Source organism: Temnothorax longispinosus, chromosome 5, assembly GCF_030848805.1.
Source record: "Temnothorax longispinosus isolate EJ_2023e chromosome 5, Tlon_JGU_v1, whole genome shotgun sequence".
NCBI lineage: Eukaryota > Metazoa > Arthropoda > Insecta > Hymenoptera > Formicidae > Temnothorax > Temnothorax longispinosus.
The window spans coordinates 7,630,782-7,649,185 of NC_092362.1; the positions used below are offsets into that span (position 1 = coordinate 7,630,782).

General features: G+C 37.6%; 2 protein-coding genes across 10 annotated transcripts; one reads left to right on the plus strand and one right to left on the minus strand.

The window, feature by feature from the left end:
• Positions 1–9,768: 9,768 nt before the first annotated feature.
• Positions 9,769–14,473, plus strand: LOC139813896 (uncharacterized). Of its 8 annotated transcripts, none has more exons than XR_011732295.1 (10): positions 9,847–9,907; positions 10,241–10,709; positions 11,153–11,249; positions 11,321–11,630; positions 11,963–12,062; positions 12,341–12,442; positions 12,547–12,705; positions 12,830–12,908; positions 13,756–14,057; positions 14,121–14,473. XR_011732295.1 is itself a non-coding variant. In XM_071779748.1 (9 exons), exons 2-8 carry the CDS (start codon positions 10,416–10,418, stop codon positions 12,887–12,889), a joined length of 1,122 nt encoding a protein of 373 aa, XP_071635849.1. In that variant the 5' UTR covers positions 9,847–9,907; positions 10,241–10,415; the 3' UTR covers positions 12,890–12,908; positions 13,252–13,525. The 8 variants fall into 8 exon arrangements, 6 of the variants coding, with proteins under 6 accessions (XP_071635845.1, XP_071635846.1, XP_071635847.1 ...); XR_011732296.1 differs by having other exon boundaries at positions 14,136–14,473; XM_071779748.1 differs by lacking the exons at positions 13,756–14,057; positions 14,121–14,473 and adding an exon at positions 13,252–13,525.
• Positions 13,659–17,720, minus strand: LOC139813903 (probable cytochrome P450 12a5, mitochondrial). 2 transcript variants are annotated; one of them, XM_071779760.1, is made up of 11 exons: positions 17,461–17,720; positions 16,977–17,315; positions 16,318–16,429; positions 16,139–16,261; positions 15,639–15,780; positions 15,128–15,375; positions 14,743–14,926; positions 14,502–14,677; positions 14,259–14,337; positions 13,984–14,193; positions 13,659–13,903 (listed from the first exon to the last, which is right to left on the minus strand). In XM_071779760.1, exons 1-11 carry the CDS (start codon positions 17,615–17,617, stop codon positions 13,793–13,795), a joined length of 1,881 nt encoding a protein of 626 aa, XP_071635861.1. In that variant the 5' UTR covers positions 17,618–17,720; the 3' UTR covers positions 13,659–13,792. The 2 variants fall into 2 exon arrangements, 1 of the variants encoding a protein (XP_071635861.1); XR_011732297.1 differs by lacking the exons at positions 13,659–13,903; positions 13,984–14,193; positions 14,259–14,337; ... (3 more) ...; positions 16,977–17,315; positions 17,461–17,720 and having other exon boundaries at positions 14,784–15,375; positions 16,139–16,263.
• Between the last annotated feature and the right edge of the window lie 684 nt (positions 17,721–18,404).

Consider the following 18,404-nt stretch of genomic DNA (forward strand, 5'->3'; position numbering starts at 1 on the left):
GCACTCCCCAAATCCTCTTAACAGATAACGGGACGGAGTTCATAAATAGAGTTATAAAAGGCTTCGCAAAAGAGAACGGGATAACGCACGTCACGGTACCTCCATACCACCCTCAGGCGAACCCTGTGGAGAGGGTGAATCGGGTGCTGAAAACGATGATCGTCGCCTTTATCGAAAAGGATCACCGAGAATGGGACAAGCATTTGTTGCGGCTACGTTTTGCGTACAATACGGCGAGTCACTCCTCATTGGGTACCTCCCCAGCATTTTTAAATTTTGGACGCGAGCTGCTACCGCCCGATGCGTTGCGCGACCGTCGCGAAGACGTTACCGAAGCGGAGGATGGAGATCCTGCGGAATGGTCGCGACGGATGGCGGAAATGAACGCGGTCAGGGAGTGGGTGATGGAGAATTTGGAGCAGGCGAACCAACAGCAGGCCGCGAGGTATAACCTGCGTAGGCGACGGTTTCGCGTCGGCGATTCGGTATTACGACGACAGCACGTGCTGTCGTCTGCGGCGCAAAATATTGCGGGGAAGCTGGCGCCGAAGTTCCAGGGGCCATTTTGGGTTAAACGAATGATCTCTCCGGTCATCTACGAGTTAGAGCGGCCGGACGGATCATCTATAGGAAAAATACATGTTCAGGACTTAAAGCCTTACCACCTTCCTGTCCCCGATGATTAGGGTTCGAGTTACCGAAGAGATACCGAGAGTGCCGAGGCGATGGCCGGCCTCCAGGCCTATCTTATTTGGCTACAATTTTATGACAAACACCCCTGGGTGTGGTGGTTTGTCGACCAGGTCGATCCGTGCTTCTGGGCGCACCTGGCGGAAACGCTAGCTGAGGTGCGCGAGGTCCGGCAGCGGGACGCGGAGACCCAGGACTGGGGCGCGGAGAGGAGGAGCGTCGAAACGCAGACTGAGGGGGCGCGGGAGCGCGAGCAGCTGGATCGGCTAATGGCGGACCAGGCCCGGTTTGAGACCACCATCCGGGAGGCGAGGGCGGAGATGGAGCGCTTGGACCACAGCCTCCAGACGGTCCGGGCAGAAGTGGAGGCCGCCCGCGAAAGCGAACGCCGCGCCTGGGGCCGAGTAAACGAGGCCTACCGCCTCCTGGAGAACGCCAGGAGAGAGCTGGCATTGCGAACCAAGGCACCGGGGCAGAGGGAGGCCGCGGTCCAGGCGGGCGGCCAGGTGGACGAGGCCATGGCCCAGCGTGGAAGACGAAGGGGCTGCTGGAATTGTAGCTCCGGGGGGCACTCCTACGCGAACTGCCCCCTGCCCCGTGAGCACGACTTCTGTTTCGGCTGCGGGGAGCAGGATGTCACCCTCCGGAGATGCCCGTACTGTGCCCCTGCGTACCTGCGGGCCCAGCCCTATACCGCTCCTCGAGGACCCAGGGATCGCCAACGGAGCCCCAGCCGCGGCCGACCGGCCAAGAAATAGTGGTCGTGTGGCCGCGGAGGACCCCTCCTAACTTTTTTTTGTCCTCCTCTCTTATCTTTTGGTTTTTTTTCTGTGGAAAAACGTTGGCCAACGAGATCCCTAGCTTGGCCGCGTGTATTAACATTTTCTACTTTTGTCATAAAAATATCCGTTAGCGTGCACTCTACAGTCCGGCCAGTTGCCGATTTTTCTTTGTGCGTACGTGCAATCCCTTTGGTTTTGGTTCCCCACGTTACCGGCGAGCTACCGGTACAGCTGTAATCCCTCAAAAGGAAAAAATTAAAGGGTGATATAAGGAACGTTTCTTGTGTTGTCTGTGTCCTATCCACCAGCGGGGAAGAATTTGTTTCGCGAGCGGGAGCGCCGTTCGGGTCTCACGGTTCGAGTGGAGGTCGTGGGCATTCGGTTCGGTATCGGTATCGGGAGCCCGGAATGTCTCGGGCGGGGACAGATCCTGAGAGCCTTTCGAGTTTATGGGCAAATTTCGTTTCTTATTGTAATTGGAATGGTGGCACTGATCGGTGCCGGAGTGGCGGTCGCGGTTGTCGGGGCCGCAGTCCCCTCGGTACTCGTCTGGGATGAAGGGGGAGTTGTGACGTGACATTTGTCGCGTCCTCCGCCCAGACGGTAGCTCGGCCGAGGGGAAGGTCGGGGATGGCGCCTCGAGTCGAGGAAGGGCTGTCTGCGTTGATTAACCTTTTTAGTTAAGTTTCGTAGGAATAACAGGTAGTGCCGGAGCGGGGGATCACCGACCACATGTAACGACGAGAGTCGCGACGAGGGAAGGACGGGCGCTCGGAGGACGTACGGCGGAGTGGTCGGCCGACGGGCGGGTTACCGGGGCCTACCACTGGAGAATGGGCGGGAAACCGCGAGAGGCCCATGCACACATAGCAGCCAAATCAAACGGGCCGCGCGAAAATGGCAGAAATCGTCTGCAACGTCGCGAACAGAGCGACACACACGACCAATCGGCGGGGCGGAAAAACCGCGAGCTTGAGAGCGCGCGTGTGCGGGGGCCCGGCGTAGTCCCGCCGAACCAACCACTCCTCACTGTCGAATCAGCCGCTGACGAGGAGCTACCCCAGGACGAGCGCCCCGACGCCGCCGAGCAGCAGCGAGCAGCCAGAACTGTAAGATCTCCACTCCGGTGCTACCAAGTAAAGGTGGAAGCACATAAAATTGCAGGAGCCATGAGCAGAAAGCAGAAGCCATATGCGCATGCGCTATGGTATCTGAAGAGCTCTAACAGATACCATCGCGCATACGCATATGGCTTCTGCATTCTGCTCATGGCTCCTGCAAGTGCAATTTTATGTGCTTCCACCTTAATTGAGGGCTCGATCTCGGTCGCGACCCGGCGCAAGTAAACGTCTATATCGATTCGATTACCGTGTAAATCGGCCTGATTACTTACTGCAATTAGATACCGGCTCCCGTCGTTGTGGATGCCGGTTAGTTTATCGCGGCTATTAGCCGAGACCGCGGGCGCGTGGCCGGCCGAGATCGTAGCCAGGAATATTTCGGAAAACTCTCCTCGAAGCTCGTGTGATCGACAGTCAACTCGCGGTTATTGTGGCGTGTATTTTGCGAATTGTGGGCGGAAGCGTGCCGCGGGCGGTGCGCTTCGGCGGATATTGTGCTTAGCGTTGCGTATTTGGGTATATTGTTGCTTGCCGTGCGCGGGCACGGCACCTTATGTGTGTCGGGAGAGACCGCGCCGGGCACATTGCGATGCATCAAGAGCTTCGCGGATATTTTGCGTCGCGTGCGCGGGCAAATATCGTCGCGCTTGCTCGGCAGAGAATCTTGCGAGAACATTATTGCTTAGTGTTGCGTACTGGTGGGCTCGCGTTTCGTGTGTTATGTCGTGCGCGTGAGAATTGTTGCGTATCCGGAATCTGGGAATGGAAGCGTGTGCGAGTTGACGATATTGCGTGGCCGCGTTTATACGAGTCGAACTTGTTGAGCTCGCTTGAGAGCCCTGCGGATACGTGGTGCCGTTTGCCTGGGCGAGTACCGTCGTGCTCGTTCGGGAGGAGAGCCTCGCGGACGTGGACACCACGCGCTTCATGCATGCCTTAGCCGCCGATTCGACTACCGCGTTGTTACCTGCCACCTGAGCGATATTGGGTCTTGAATTCCCTCTATGATTTCCATGTTTTCTTTGTGAAATATATTTGGTTACTATTGTTTATTATCGAGCTTTATTTTGTGTGTCGGTTGCGTCACGCTCCTTCTCCACCTGCACCCTTATCACGCGGAACTACGCCCTGAGCTCGCGGCGAGGCTATTGAGGCGGACGTTGTCGAGACGTGGTGCGCGTCTATAATCGCACCTGGTACCCAATCGAAAGGTATCGCCCAAGACCTTACTATAGGTACGGAAGTTACGGTAAGAGATTTGACCTCGTTATCTTTTTGGAGTTATCGTCTGGCAATTAGTTGATTAATTTGCAACCGCGCCCCTTCGGCTAGCGAGACCGAGGGAAATCGGGTTGCAATCAGGGTTGGGAAAGTTACTTTTTAAAAATAACTAGTTACAGTTATCGTTACCGAGTCAAAAAAGTAATTAGTTACAGTTACTAGTTACTGATTCTCAAAAGTAACTCGTTACAGTTACAGTTACTTAAAAAGTAACTATTAGTTACTTTTTCAGTTACTTTTTTAAAATGTTAAAACAAGATTACAGAATAAAAAGTTTAATTTTAACATGATAATTTTAAACTTAAAATTCTTAAATAAAATGTATTATATATGAAACTAAAATTATATACATATATGTATATTATAATATTATATATGCATATTATATATTATACAGGGTGTCCTATGAGTCCTATGACTCGAGGTCCGGGTGTGTTATTGATGAAGTCATTTAGAGTTGAAATTGTTTAATAAACATTAAACATATCTCCGTAAATGTTCCTAACAGAACCACAACTATTGAAAGTTAATATGAATATTTGAAACATTTTCAAATCCTTAGATTACTTTTCTTTGGGGGCATATGAAGTCAGTAGTTTATACAGAACAATCTCGCAATAGGGATGAACTTGTGAACAGAATTATGGATGCAGCAACGCAAATAAGACATTCTCCTGGCATGGTGGAGCGAGCTATTAGATCACTTTTACCTTTTGAAACAGTTTTTTAGGCTTCCTGGGAGAAGCCGCTGATCAAGGCAGCGACATAGACGCACTTGACATCCCTGCTTTCACTCTCCCTTACGACGACTTGGCTACCAGACCTGTGTTTTGTCTGTCGAAGAAAGATTATTATTTTTCTTCGACAGGAGATCTGTCGGTCTCCTCAACCGACAAATCAGGCTCTTCCACATGTACCAATGGTGTTTGAGTAGCTCATCGGCTGGCAATGCATCGAAAGGAATATCCCTGATTTTGATCTCGGTGAATAGGCTTTTTAGCTAATCCGCTGATTGTTCATTGGCGCATTTATATAAAGATGATTACGCTATTTCTTTCTCAGGAATTTCTCATAAAGGTGGGAACTAGCGCACTCTCGAAGTTCAAGGATCTGCTGATCAGCTTTCTGATCACACCCACTTCACCGACATCTAGCCCTCGTTCTAGAAGGCTATCCTGATTATGCTCTTATCTTAATCGCTTGGGCGCAAGAACATAATCTTCGATCAGTGACCTTGGGCTTTTTGCCTGGGTGACTGTCCGACAGATTGGAAATATTGTGGCTTAAAAAAAGACACGCTTTTACGTGTCACATGTTGACCATATCTTTCTCTCTTTGTCCTTTGTATCCGAAGAGTAGGACTTTTTCTGCCTGTCCTTCTCTCTGCAGCTGCTTTTTATAACAACGTCTGGCAGTGCTGCTATAGCGAACTCGAATTTTAGTTAGACCCGATTCCGCAACTGGGGACTCCTCTAGTCGTTCGCTCCCTAGGAAAACCATATATCTTGGAGGACTTTGTTGGAATTATTTCAATTGTTAAGGCCTCCGCACAATAAAAAATATAAAAAACAAGGAACAGATATTAGCGATTAGGACTAAAGAATCAAGAATAAAGTTGGATGCACGATGAAAAATACAGGCAACAGAAACAATGAATAACACAAGCAATAGATTTTATTGGAAGCCGTGTATTAATACTACACCAGCTTTATTCCTGATTTCTTATTTCTAATCGCTAATATCTTCTTTGTTCCTTATATTTTTCATTGTGCGCGGGCCTTTATTGTTATTTCTGGAACAAAATGGAACTAAATTCTATTTTTCGTCCCACAAATACCGCGATCGCACGATTTCATCCGGATAGAGTCGCGAATGCCTGGAATTTGGTTCGTATTCCCGAAGGGCACACGATATCCGGGAGGCACCGTGTGTGACATAACTCGATCCCCTTGCGCTACACAGCAATCGGTATAGTATAGCTTATACCTTGTGTGGGAAATTTCTCTTCGTAGATTGTACTCACAATCAGTTACACCTCTGAGTGCGACCTTATACCTTATACCTTTCCACCATTCCAAGATGAGATAAATCCGACACATACACTATAGATCAGAGTACCTATTCTTATAGGTCTGGGTACCTATTCTTGAAATCGTTTGTTATTAAACAAATTCGTTTTTGGCGCCAATGAATGCCAGTCAGTTGGCGCCACTAATTATTGCGTGTGTAAACTTACCTTAACTATAAAAGTAACTGTATTAAAGTAACTTAAATTAGTTACAGTTACCGAAAAAATGTAACTAAGTTACCGTTACAGTTACCAAAAGAAAAATGTAACGCAGTTACCAGTAAGTTACCAAAAAAAGTAACTTGTAACGGTAACTAGTTACAAGTAACTAGTTACTTCCCAACCCTGGTTGCAATATATATGTCAATTGGCTACTTCGACGAATTCTGACTAGTTTGACGACAACCGTTCAATCGTATATATACTTTGACGACTGTCGTTAAATTAACCGTAACGATAAAAAGGATATAGTTTCACAATCGACACTATATAAATTGACAATATTATAAGTAGTACACTGACGATTTTGACGACAGTGAACAAATAATATAAATTTACCTTATATCTTGACGAGAATTGACAAATTATTCTATATAATTTTAGCCAAAAATGATTCGGATTTTGATATAGTTCCGGAGTCGGCGCGCAACGAAAATACTTAACAAAAATTCATAAAACCATCTTAAAAAAAAAACATTAAAAACGAGAGAAAAGAAGACTAAAATCATTTTGTAGTGTTTTTCTATTATTTTTCAATTATTTATGATTGCTGAGATATATATCATAAGTGTTTAATGAAAATAAAAGTCGCGCGGCGCCCGAATCGTTGAGATTTTGCGCGCTTTCTTGTTTTAATAAACGGAAACAAATAATTGCCAATAATCAAAGTGAGCAATTCTAATAGAGTAGAGCACGATTTAAACAGTGCTTTTTGAATCATTTTTCTGTCTTTTACGAGTACCGAGATATAAACGTTTAATGAAAATAATGAATAGCGAGGCGCGCGATTTTTTTGGACAGCTCCGCACTTTATTGCTTTAATAAACGAAAGTAGATAATTGCGAGTAATATACAATTGAGTAATACCAATAGGGCAAAGTACCAAGTACAAAGACTTTTTTAAATCATTTTTCTATCATTTACGGTTGCCGAAACATAAGGGTTTTATGAAAGTCAGAATTCATTTGGCGCCCTATCTTTACGGCACGCGCGCGCTTTATTGCTTTAATAAACGCAAGTATATAATAATTGCGAGTAATATAATTGAGTAATACCAATACGGTAAAGTATAAAGTATAAAGTTTTTTTTAAATCATCTTTCTATCATTTACGGTTGCCGAGATATAAGCGTTTTATGAAAGTCAGACATCATTTGGCGCCCGATTTTTACGGCACGCGCGCGCTTTATCATGTTAAATAAACGGAAGGACGTATTTGTAATTGTTAGTAAGAAAATTGAGATATTCCAATAGCGCAGAGTATGAACTAAACAGTCCTTTTTGAATCATCTCTATATCTTGGGTGGTTGCTCAGATATTTGCGATAAACGATAGGGAAGACTTTTTTTTCTCGCACCAAGCCAGCGACACATGGTCTTGACCTATTTTCGACGAACAGCTGTACATTATTGATCTACTTTCTAAATTGGCCTTGACCTAGATCGTCGAGTCCGGGAATGCCGGCGCGCGCCGCGGCGTGCATGGCAACGTCTATCGTAAAATTCATAAATATTTCGATGTTTTTGCTAACTGATTTTTAAAGGTTTATTTTAAGTAGCGAGTTGCCTGCTTCCAAAGCAGCGTCGTTTACGCTGTCACAGCTTTCTCCCTAATTATGAGATGTATTATTAATGATATTGCAATCACATTAGCGCTAATTACAATATTTTATGTCGTTTTTAATAATGTTTATATCTGTGGTGGTTGCTGAGATATATATAAGAATTTATTAATCGTTGCCTATAGCATTATGCAACGATATTCTGAAACTTTTTATCGTTTAATCTTGTTCGAGAAAGTATGCCTCACATTAAAGGATAGATAACAATAATAAAACGAACGTATTTCTCGAGATTTTTAAGTGTCATTTGTCGTATTTTCGGCGCGTCGACTTTCTCGTCGAACGACTTTTACTTTTCATTAAATACTTATGATATATATCTCAGCAATCATAAATGATAGAAAAATAATAGAAAAATACTACAAAATGATTTTAGCCTTTTTCTCTCTCGTTTTTAATGTTTCTTTTTAAGATGATTTCATGCATTTTTGTTAAGTATTTTCGTTGCGCGCCGACTCCGGAACTATATTAAAATCCGAGTCATTTTTGGCTAAAATTATATCGAATAAATATATGTTCTCGTCAAGATATAAGGTAAATTTATAGTATTTGTTCACTGCCGTTAAAATCGCCATTGTACCGGTATCGCATACTGTTAGTGTAGCCTTTTCATTAATTATTATTAGTTTACTTTGCTGACATCGTCAAAGCATATGATAGAACGATAAAAGATAAAACTTTGACGACGGTCGTCAACAGCCAGAAGTCGTCGAAGTAATAAATGTTTGCAAAAAATCGTCGTCAATGTAAGTTGATTCAATTTGCATTGGATAACCATCACGTTGTATACATATATTTTTCCGCTTAAACAAAATTAAAGTCAAGTAATGCTTTATCTTCTTTATTCTTCTATATTAAAAAATATAATATTAAAGTTTTTATTTTGTAACATTTTGCAATTAGGTTTAAATGTTTGTGGGTTATAATGCTAAAAATAGTCTGAAGCGTATATTTTAATGTATATTATGAGGCTGAAGAAGGCACGGTGTGCCGAAACGTCCCTTCAACATTGTTGACAATACATTTGAAAAAATCGATAATTCTAACTAATTTGTTTTCGCTCGTTATTGGCCGATACCCTCCTTTATAGTTTATATACACGAGCTTGTTTCGTATTTTTATGTTTATATAAACCCTGGCCTACAATGGGTTATAATGCTAAAAATAGTCTGAAGCGTATATTTTAATGTATATTATGAGGCTGAAGAAGGCACAGTGTGCCGAAACGTCCCTTCAACATTGTTGACAATACATTTGAAAAAATCGATAATTCTAACTAATTTGTTTTCGCTCGTTATTGGCCGATACCCTCCTTTATTGTTTAAATGTTTGTAATATGTAGATAATAAAATAATTCAAATGACAAATATAATAAATATGCATGAGTTACTTATACGACGGTTGCTTCGTTGTCAAATATGAATCAGAGAATACATATCTATATGTATAATATGTCAATCCGTAATTATATAAGTTTATTATATTAATAGAAATATAATCGTATCCTTTTATATTTAGCAAAATTTTTAATTTGCATTTGATTATAAAATATAAGTGTCTGAAATTAATAACATAAGATTAAAAGAATTAAAAGCAGACGTGATATAATGGAGATGTATAAAATGTGTAACCATTGACCGAAAATATAAATGTTAATTAATAAATTATATAACATATTGCCAGATAGTCACCGTGTCTCTATTTAGCTGAATTGCTTTACCATCCATGTTTTGCTGTCTTTATTACGATACATTGCAGACAATCTCACAAGGAACCGTGTAACTTCACTTCATTGTGCTAATTATACTTCGCTATCGCTGTACTGGATTTAATTATTACTAGACAATTACCGTTAGATCGTAATAGTGCGTGTAGTGTCTGAAAGTGTTTGTAAATTCGCGGTAGCATTGTGTTCGATGCATATGATTAATTAAGCAGTCTTAGTCTTCCTCGTCCTCATATGGTGGGAAATGTAGTTAAAGGCAAGGCTGTCTAATCAATAAATGTTTGTAAAAATCGCTCCTCTATCCATTTTCCGGGTGTAATTCATAGTACCTGAGATCCTCGGAAACTTCAATATTGCAAATTTTTCTTGGAAGTCATCTTTTTGACGGAATAACTTTAATGTAAGTAAAATAATAATTCGAGAATTGTGTCTTATAGGCTTTGACATTTCCAAAAGCAATATAGCTTCTAAAAGCGAGCTTCAAAGTATGAACTTGAAATAATGTTCGACACATATGTGATTTATTAAAATATTAAATAATATTGCATAACTTATTAAAATTTAAATTTTGCGATATTAAAACTGAAGTTTTATTTACAGTATGTTTTTAATAATATAATGCAATCACTTAGCTGAACATTTAATATGATTTATGAAATTGTAATTTTTTTATACAACACGATTATACACATTGAGATCCATTGAGAATCAATGCATCCTGCTTTGAGGGTAGGGTGTATAGCCCTGCTTATATCGTATGCACCGCATGTACATCATCTGGCGCCTCACGATAGTGAGTTATTATAGCGTCTACTCACTGGCAAATTATCTTGGCATCAAACTTTGAGGGTGATTATATTACCTACGGTTTATACAATGCTAGCTTGAATTTCCGTCGTGTCTTAAACATGGAAGGAAAGGTAACGCTGGATAAAGTAATCGCCTTTCTGAGGGTATACTTGACATTCGCTTGCTGTTGGCCTCTTCCACCGAACGCGACGAAGCTCCAAAGACTCGTTCGCAGTGCCTTCCAGTGTTTTTGCCTCACGAACTCGATAGTACTCGCCATTGCGGCGGTATGGACACTCTACAAGCACAGCGATAATGTGCTTCTAGTGATGAAATTAGGATGCCAATTGAGCGCCATCGTGCAAGTTCCATTACAGCTGATACTCTTTACGATGCAAAACAAACGTTTGCAGGTAGGATTTTTATATTAAAGATTTTATATTAAATTGGTAAAAAAGCCATGCCTCTATAATAAAAAATTTAACAAAATCTGTAGTATACATTTCTGTAATTATTCTAGCTGTAATAACATATCTGTAGTACATATTTCTGCTCAGACTTGTAGAAACTGTTTGTATTTATGTAGGTATAAGATAAACTGTTAAACCAAACGTTTTATTTAACGATTATAAACTATTTGCTTTATAAAATAAGAATATTATTTAAACAGAAATATAGGTGTAAATATTTATAATTTTTTCTACGCTGTCTTTGGAAATTTTGCCGTATAATTATAATTATTACTATATAAAATTGGGACAATTCAAATCAAGAATAACATGAAATCTTTCATTACTAATTTCTGTATTTATAAAATAATGAAAGAACTTAATTAATATAAGCTTTGGCAATGCAGTTTATCATTTTGGAAATGGAGAGTTATTATCAGAGAGCGCAAGAATACGAAAAGGAAATTCTTCAACAATATGTCGACAAATGCAAGTTATTTTATGGTATGTACAGCATCAGCTTTAACTATTAAAACAAATTTTTTTTAAATAATAAGTCTAATTACTGCATGTAGGTATCATTCTTTGTTGGTTGGCAATGACAGGAATCAGCGTTATAATGATGCCTTTATTTTCGTCACAATCATTTCCAAGTGAGGCGGAGTACCCGTTCGACGTGCAACTTCAACCATTGAAAACTATCATTTACGCGCATCATATATTAATCGCTTATCAATGTGTGATACAAGTTAGCACCAATACCTTTCCTGCTCTCCTACTTTGGTTTGTAGCTGCCAGATTCGACATTTTGTCCGTTCGGTTTCGTACAACGACGAACATCAATGAACTGATCAAATATACGCGTGAACATAGTCTACTACTTAGGTACGTAATATATAGATTTGAAAAGAGAGAGAAAAAAAGGAAAAAATTAAATGTATAAAGATCGCATATAGAAGGTCGCATGACCACAATTGACGCCGGCGTCAATTGAAATTCATGAAAAGGAAAACAGCGTCAAAATTTCGGCGTCTTCGCGCTGCTTTGGCTTTGACGCTTGAAGTTGGAAAAATCCAACTTCTCTTTCTTGACGCTGGCATCATAGTGATGTCACGTGACGTCGCTCAACGCTGTTTTTCAGCGTCCCATGAATTGGCACCTTAATAGTTATGAGACGTAATAGAACAATTATGCTTTCTAAAAACAAATATTTATAGGTATGCAAGAGAAGTGACGCGTGCAATTCGTTACGTAGCATTATTATGCGTGACTTTTAGTACCGGCGCTGTAATATTCGGTTATCTTACTTTTATGAGTGTAAGTATATATATATATATATATATATATATATATATATATATATATTAGTGTATAGTGCATTCGTGTATGAAAGTTATTATATGTATATTCCGTGAAAAAAGTTTTACTTCATAAAATAATGCTGTATGATTTTCTCATTCGTTTATCCGCTTATGGAAAGTGAATTGCTTGGAACTTACTGAAACATTTGTTTCTTGTATAATGCAATACACAGTACATTACATAGTATTATGCGTACATATCATATTATCTTTCCCCATATTTACACATAACAGCGTCAACCATGGTCAGTGAAATGGACGTTTCTTATGATAGCTTTTTGTGGCTTTGTGGAACTCTATATGTATGCCTGGCCAGCTGACAATGTAATGAGCATGGTTAGTTATTTGTATATAAAATAAAATGCATAATTACATGTAGCAGGGATGACAAAATTCCATTTTGTACTTTTTCTAATGTCTTTTTCAAAAATTGTTATTAGAGTACCAATATAGCGTCTGCCGTCTACGAATCACTATGGTACAGTGACGATCTGACCATGCGGAAGGTTTTAGTACATATCATATTAAGAAGTCAACATCCGGTCACCGTTTCAGTTCCAGGTGCATTACCAAACTTGTCTATGAACTATTATGCATCGGTAAGAATTTATATTATTTTACATTTTTATTATTGCTTTTCACTTCTTAGATTCTTATTTTGAATTCATTTTTTTTCTTAGATTTAATAACTATTTTGTATTTAAAAATTTATTATTTTCTTAGTATATCTCGACAGTTTTCTCATACATGGCATTTGTGCGTATCATGATGGGTCAGGAGTAGAAAAACGATCAAATTTAAGGTAAAAATCTACAAATTATATATTTTTGAAATGTCTTCTAGTAGAACTGCAATGATGATGTAATAAAAACGTGTGTATTTATTAGTAAGAATATCCCATAGATATCCATATGGAAAGATTTTATATATATTAATTATATTATATTAATAGAAGTTATATATATATACATATATATATATATATATGTAGGTCGGAAGTATGTTCCGGGACTTTTATTTTTTTACATCGGTATATTCCAGGACATTTGGCAGTTTCCAGGACTGTCCTGGAAAAAATTCATGTCCTACGGCACGTTTCGGGACAATTTTTGAATCTGATTACATATATATGCGTTATATTCCAGGACTGTACATTTCAAAAAACGTAAACAGTCCCGGAACATACCTCTAGACCTACATATATATATTATAATAGATATATAATAGATTATATATATATTAATAGAGTTATATATATCTATAAATAAATTTTAACAATAGTTGTTAAATTAGTGATTTTATTTGTAACAATTAATATCATAATCTCTAACGTTTTAATTAGTACAAATATACTTTTCTTATAAATAATTTGTACGTTTCAAGTAGATTAGAGCGCATTGAATACAAACATAAATACATATTTTACTGTAACTTCTAAGCTATTTTGTTAATAAAATAATTATGTAGTTTTTGACATAAGAAAACAGTACGGTTAATACATAAGTTTTTTTCCCTCCTTCATACAGCTTTTGTACAGAGATAATCTTGCGATAATAATTCTTATAATATGATATAATAATAATTCTTATAATATATATGATTATAGGAAAGATACATCTTCATATCTAATAATTATCTTGTTTTTTCAGATTCTTTTAATCTGAATTCCATATTTCTTTTTCTTTTTTAATTTCTATCTACAAATCGAAAACGTAATGATCTATTTGGTACATTTATCATAAGAAATCGACTTTGAATCTCAGCATAATCATACTCGATTGTGAACTCTTGTACCAACTGTAAAAAATAAGATATATTTTTATATCTCTTCTTTATTATACCTACTTACGCCTTAATGCCTAATAAAACTTATATACTTTTGCAGTAAGTAACATCATTTGTATTTCAGCCATATTTCGTCCCAGACAGGATCGTACACCATAGCCAAAAGGTAGACACGAATACTCTTGATAATCATTATACGCATATTCATCCCGATTTAACCATCTTTCAGGTTGATATTTTTCAGGATCTTCAAAATGTTCCTCACGCTGTGACGTTATTTGACTTGCCATTATGACAAAAGTCTAGAAAATAAAAATTATTCATTATATCGCTTCTAGACTTCAACTAACATCTATATACAACTTACTCCTTTTGGTATCGTGTATCCATGTAACGAAATTGCCGACGATAATAATCTTGTTAAATAGGGAAATGCTGGTCGCAACCTTTCATAAAAAATATTACATTACATATAATAATTGGTTGACACATTTAGTTATTTTCCCACTTTGCCACTTTTTATAGACAATAATTTAGAACTATTTAAAATTTTAAATAATCCAAATTATAATGTTACATAAAGTTATCTTACTTTTACAATTTCTGTTACCTAAGACTTTCTTTTATGCATGCTTTTAGATATGGCATATTTTCCAAACTTTCTTTTGTCTGAGTACATTCTTTAGACGTTTTAGATGAAACAGAGATTATTTCATTATACAACCGTTTCTGTACTCTAGGATTCTTCGCTAGGAAATAAAGTAGGAATGCTTCGCAATTAATGACCTGAAAATTTAAGATAAAAGCAATTTACATTCTTATTACAGTTATGTTAAATTATTGCGTATTACAGCTTGAACGCCTAGAATAATCGTGTCCATCAAGAGGATAGAAATGTCATTTGGATGAATACGCTGAATCATCATTTTTTCGAGTAATGGTAAATTTCTCTCTTCATTCGTAAATTTTTCTTGCTTTGACAGTGATGAAGTCTGCAGTTTATTCTGAGTTTGACGAATATATTTTCCAATAACTCTGGAAAAAATAAGTAAGTAAATGGCCATTTGAGAAATTAGCAAAATATAATATTAAAATTGAAAAATTATGTAATTAACGTAATTAAATAAATAATAAATAAAATTGTAATTATACGCGCTCATATTTATTATGTAAACAGAAGCACATATGGTTATAGTAAGTAAGCTTTATTAAAGCAGATAAACTTTGTTGACTTACTCGTCAAGAACGTCGCAAGCTGCATAAAGTTTTTTAGCGAATGGAGTTTCGAAGAATCTCCACACCTGAAATCCAGTTTCGCAGCGACTCATATACGTGTGAGCCGTGATTAATGCATTAATAATTTTTGTAGCTTCAGAGGCTGATTTCGAGGTAGAATCAAGAAAACCAAAGTGTTTGTTGAACATCGTCATATAGAAGCATTCCATACCCCATGCGGTGAGTTCTCGATGAAAATTTGCTGGTACCTGTTGTTCAAATACTAACTAAAGAACTACTTTTTAAACTATTATGTTAACGTTTAGTAGTTATGCACAATAAAATGTGTTTGTTCGTTTTTTTAAACAAATTTGCTCATTATTAATTTTGTAAGACCTGAGTTTGCTTCCATATATATAAAACACATTGTCCCATTTTTTAATATTATTCATATAGAAGAAATATAGGTTAAATTTAAGACAATTAATATTATTGTGCAGCAATATTAATTATTTACTATTCGCTGTCGTACCTCATCTTGACGGTTACGTATATTACGAATTCTATTAGTAAGTTCGTCACACACTGAATCCAATTTTCCAATATAATCGGAAATAGTCTCATGCAACGGCTGATTAATTTTCTTTTTCACTTCCAACCATTCCAAATCTTGTCTAATATTTTATAAAATTTATTACCCAATTATTTATTAAATTATTGCATGCATTACTAAATGCTATCTATAGACACCGAGAAAATAATAAAACTAATTGTTAAATATTTAAAGAAAGATAACGTATATTATAGGTAACATGTTGTATTAAGCTATATTTTTATCAAGCTCACGAAAGCTTATATATAGACGAAACATGACTAAATATTCAGGTTTGTTTTATTTAAAAATAAACATTTCTTTAGGATATGAATTTAAATTATTGTATCCTCTTGCACAATTGAATTTATTATTTTATATACAACATTTTAATGGTTGTATTGAATTTTTTTTTTCATAATCAATTGTATTATACTTACAGAGAAAACGCTCCAGCGGAACGATATTTATGATGATTAAGGCGATAATGTTGAAGGATATCGATGCCACTACGAATAGGTGACTCGCTTTCCTGTTTGAAAACTTCTGCTATGTGCTCAGGCCTAGAATGATTGGTGAATTGATTGTTGGGAAAAATATGAAAGCTATGATATCTCACCTGTGAATCATAATTATATCATTCACAAGCGGTCCGTTAATCCGCACGATGCACCCATATTCATCAAACAAGTACTTGATTGGCGTGATATTGCGATTCCAGGATAATCGTCCTACAATATAACATCAAATTATTCTTAATTAATATAATATCAGATTATAAAGTTTCTTTTATACGTATAATTCTTGCACATTAATTTGTTTAACCGTTTACATTATTAATAAGATTAATTATACTCTAACAAATATTTGTTACGTTAATATTTCTTCACTTTCTTAGATATCAAAGTTTATTCTATACATATGCAATATTTTATCATATAATGACAGTGTTTTTTTCATATTTTATAAAAAAATATAGCTCTTAAAAGTTTTCTACCTATACTACGGTATATAAATATGTAACTTATTTAAATACATATGCATCTATAAAATTTAGAAACTTTTCATATATTTTGTATATTTCACCTATTTTGTAAGCCTTATAGGAAGCAATTTGCTTAAAATTCGAAAAAGCAAAATTAATTTACATTCTACGTGCATTATTACGTACAAAGACAAAACGAAATTTTGTTTCACATCTTTAATTCTTTGAAATCAATTTAAAAATACAAAAGAGCTTTTCGAATTTCAAGGCAATTGAAATGCAAGGGATCGTACCCTGGGTAAGTCTGCTTATTAGCAGACTGCAAAACAGTTGCGTACCCAAGAGTGGCACGTATCTCCAATATTTTTCCCATAATTTCAGAATCATTGGGCCAGGAATCTCCTCAAATGGTAATGGTGCTTTTTCTATACGAACACGTGGCACAACTTTGGATGTAGGAATTTTAAAGCTTTCCATGGCTGTCTCAGAATTTGCTGTCTCCAATAATGGCATCGTTTGTGTTGACGTTACAGTTGCATTTACCGTTGGAATTGCATGCGATTGCGTCATAGAGGCGGCTGAATTAGAGAAATTTGAGATGTGACAGAGAGTAATACCCATTAATATTAAGACTATGACAAAATATTTTCTTCTTAAAATGTGCAGTGACTTACAATTAGTTTATATACATATTTATATGTCACTTGCATTTCGAATATTACGAAATATTATTATTAAACGGTGATTATTTGAATAATTAAGTACTATTTCTCTTACCTATTACGTCATTGGAATTGAGTGGTACGCATTTTTTTTCCTCAGTACTTGTTAACGTATCTGCCAGTTTCATCGTTGAGCGATATAAACATTTTTTGTACGTTTGCAATGAAAGATCTCGAGCAACAAGAATGGATTGCATTAAGCAACGTATCATTTTGCTTTGAAATTATGATATTTTTATAACGTTAAAGACACAGTCTTACACCCTAAATATAAAATGCAGTTAAATGTACGTGAGATTGTTTAGAAACACAGATGCGAGCTATTTATAATGTATATATGATACATTAACATATATAATATATTAACAGAAATTTGAATTTTTGTTCATACTTGCTAATAAATATTGTTTAGAAAGTCTAAAAAGATCGCCAAATATTGCCAAGTAATGGCGACCGAGTTATATATGTTAACACACTTAACACTGACGAGAAAGGAAATAACAAAAACGTTGCCACGGCAGCATATCGAAAAAATAGAAAAGCGTATATATTAATGTGTGTATTTATAAAGTTATTTTATTAAGGTAGTCCTTTCGCCGACACAGCTAGTCAAGTAAAAGTCCGTCAGATATACCGGGCTGTGTTCGGAAGCATCACTCGGTTGTGCTCCCTTCTCTTTCTAAAGGCCTTCACACATAAAATCGCGTAAGAACGTAAAACGTAAGCGTAAGAAAATCGATCAATCCCAATCAAGTATTTTCCCCTACTGGGGTTACGGTCAGCACAATACTTGATTGGGATTGGTCGATTTTCTTACGCTTACGTTTTACGTCCTTATGCGATTTTATGTGTGAAGGCCTTAACTTGTTGAGATAGAAGGAGAGGGGAGTGTGCTCGTGTGCGCTCGGGTGACGTTTCCGAACGCAGCCCGTACTGTCTGCTGTCATGCCTGACCTAACCTAAATCGAGTCCAACCGTCCAACCGCGCTATATAACCCA

Bases quoted from the DNA above. Each gene is read 5' to 3' on its own strand.
- LOC139813896 (XM_071779744.1), top strand. From the start codon at position 10,416: ATGGAAGGAAAGGTAACGCTGGATAAAGTAATCGCCTTTCTGAGGGTA. The intron at 10,710-11,152 runs GTAGGATTTTTA...TTGGCAATGCAG, and splicing joins TGCAAAACAAACGTTTGCAG to TTTATCATTTTGGAAATGGA. The intron at 11,631-11,962 runs GTACGTAATATA...AAATATTTATAG, and splicing joins GAACATAGTCTACTACTTAG to GTATGCAAGAGAAGTGACGC.
- LOC139813903 (XM_071779760.1), bottom strand. From the start codon at position 17,617: ATGATACGTTGCTTAATGCAATCCATTCTTGTTGCTCGAGATCTTTCA. The intron at 14,927-15,127 runs GTAAGTCAACAA...TATTTTTTCCAG, and splicing joins GCTTGCGACGTTCTTGACGA to AGTTATTGGAAAATATATTC. The intron at 14,194-14,258 runs GTAAGTTGTATA...TTTATTTTCTAG, and splicing joins GATACACGATACCAAAAGGA to ACTTTTGTCATAATGGCAAG.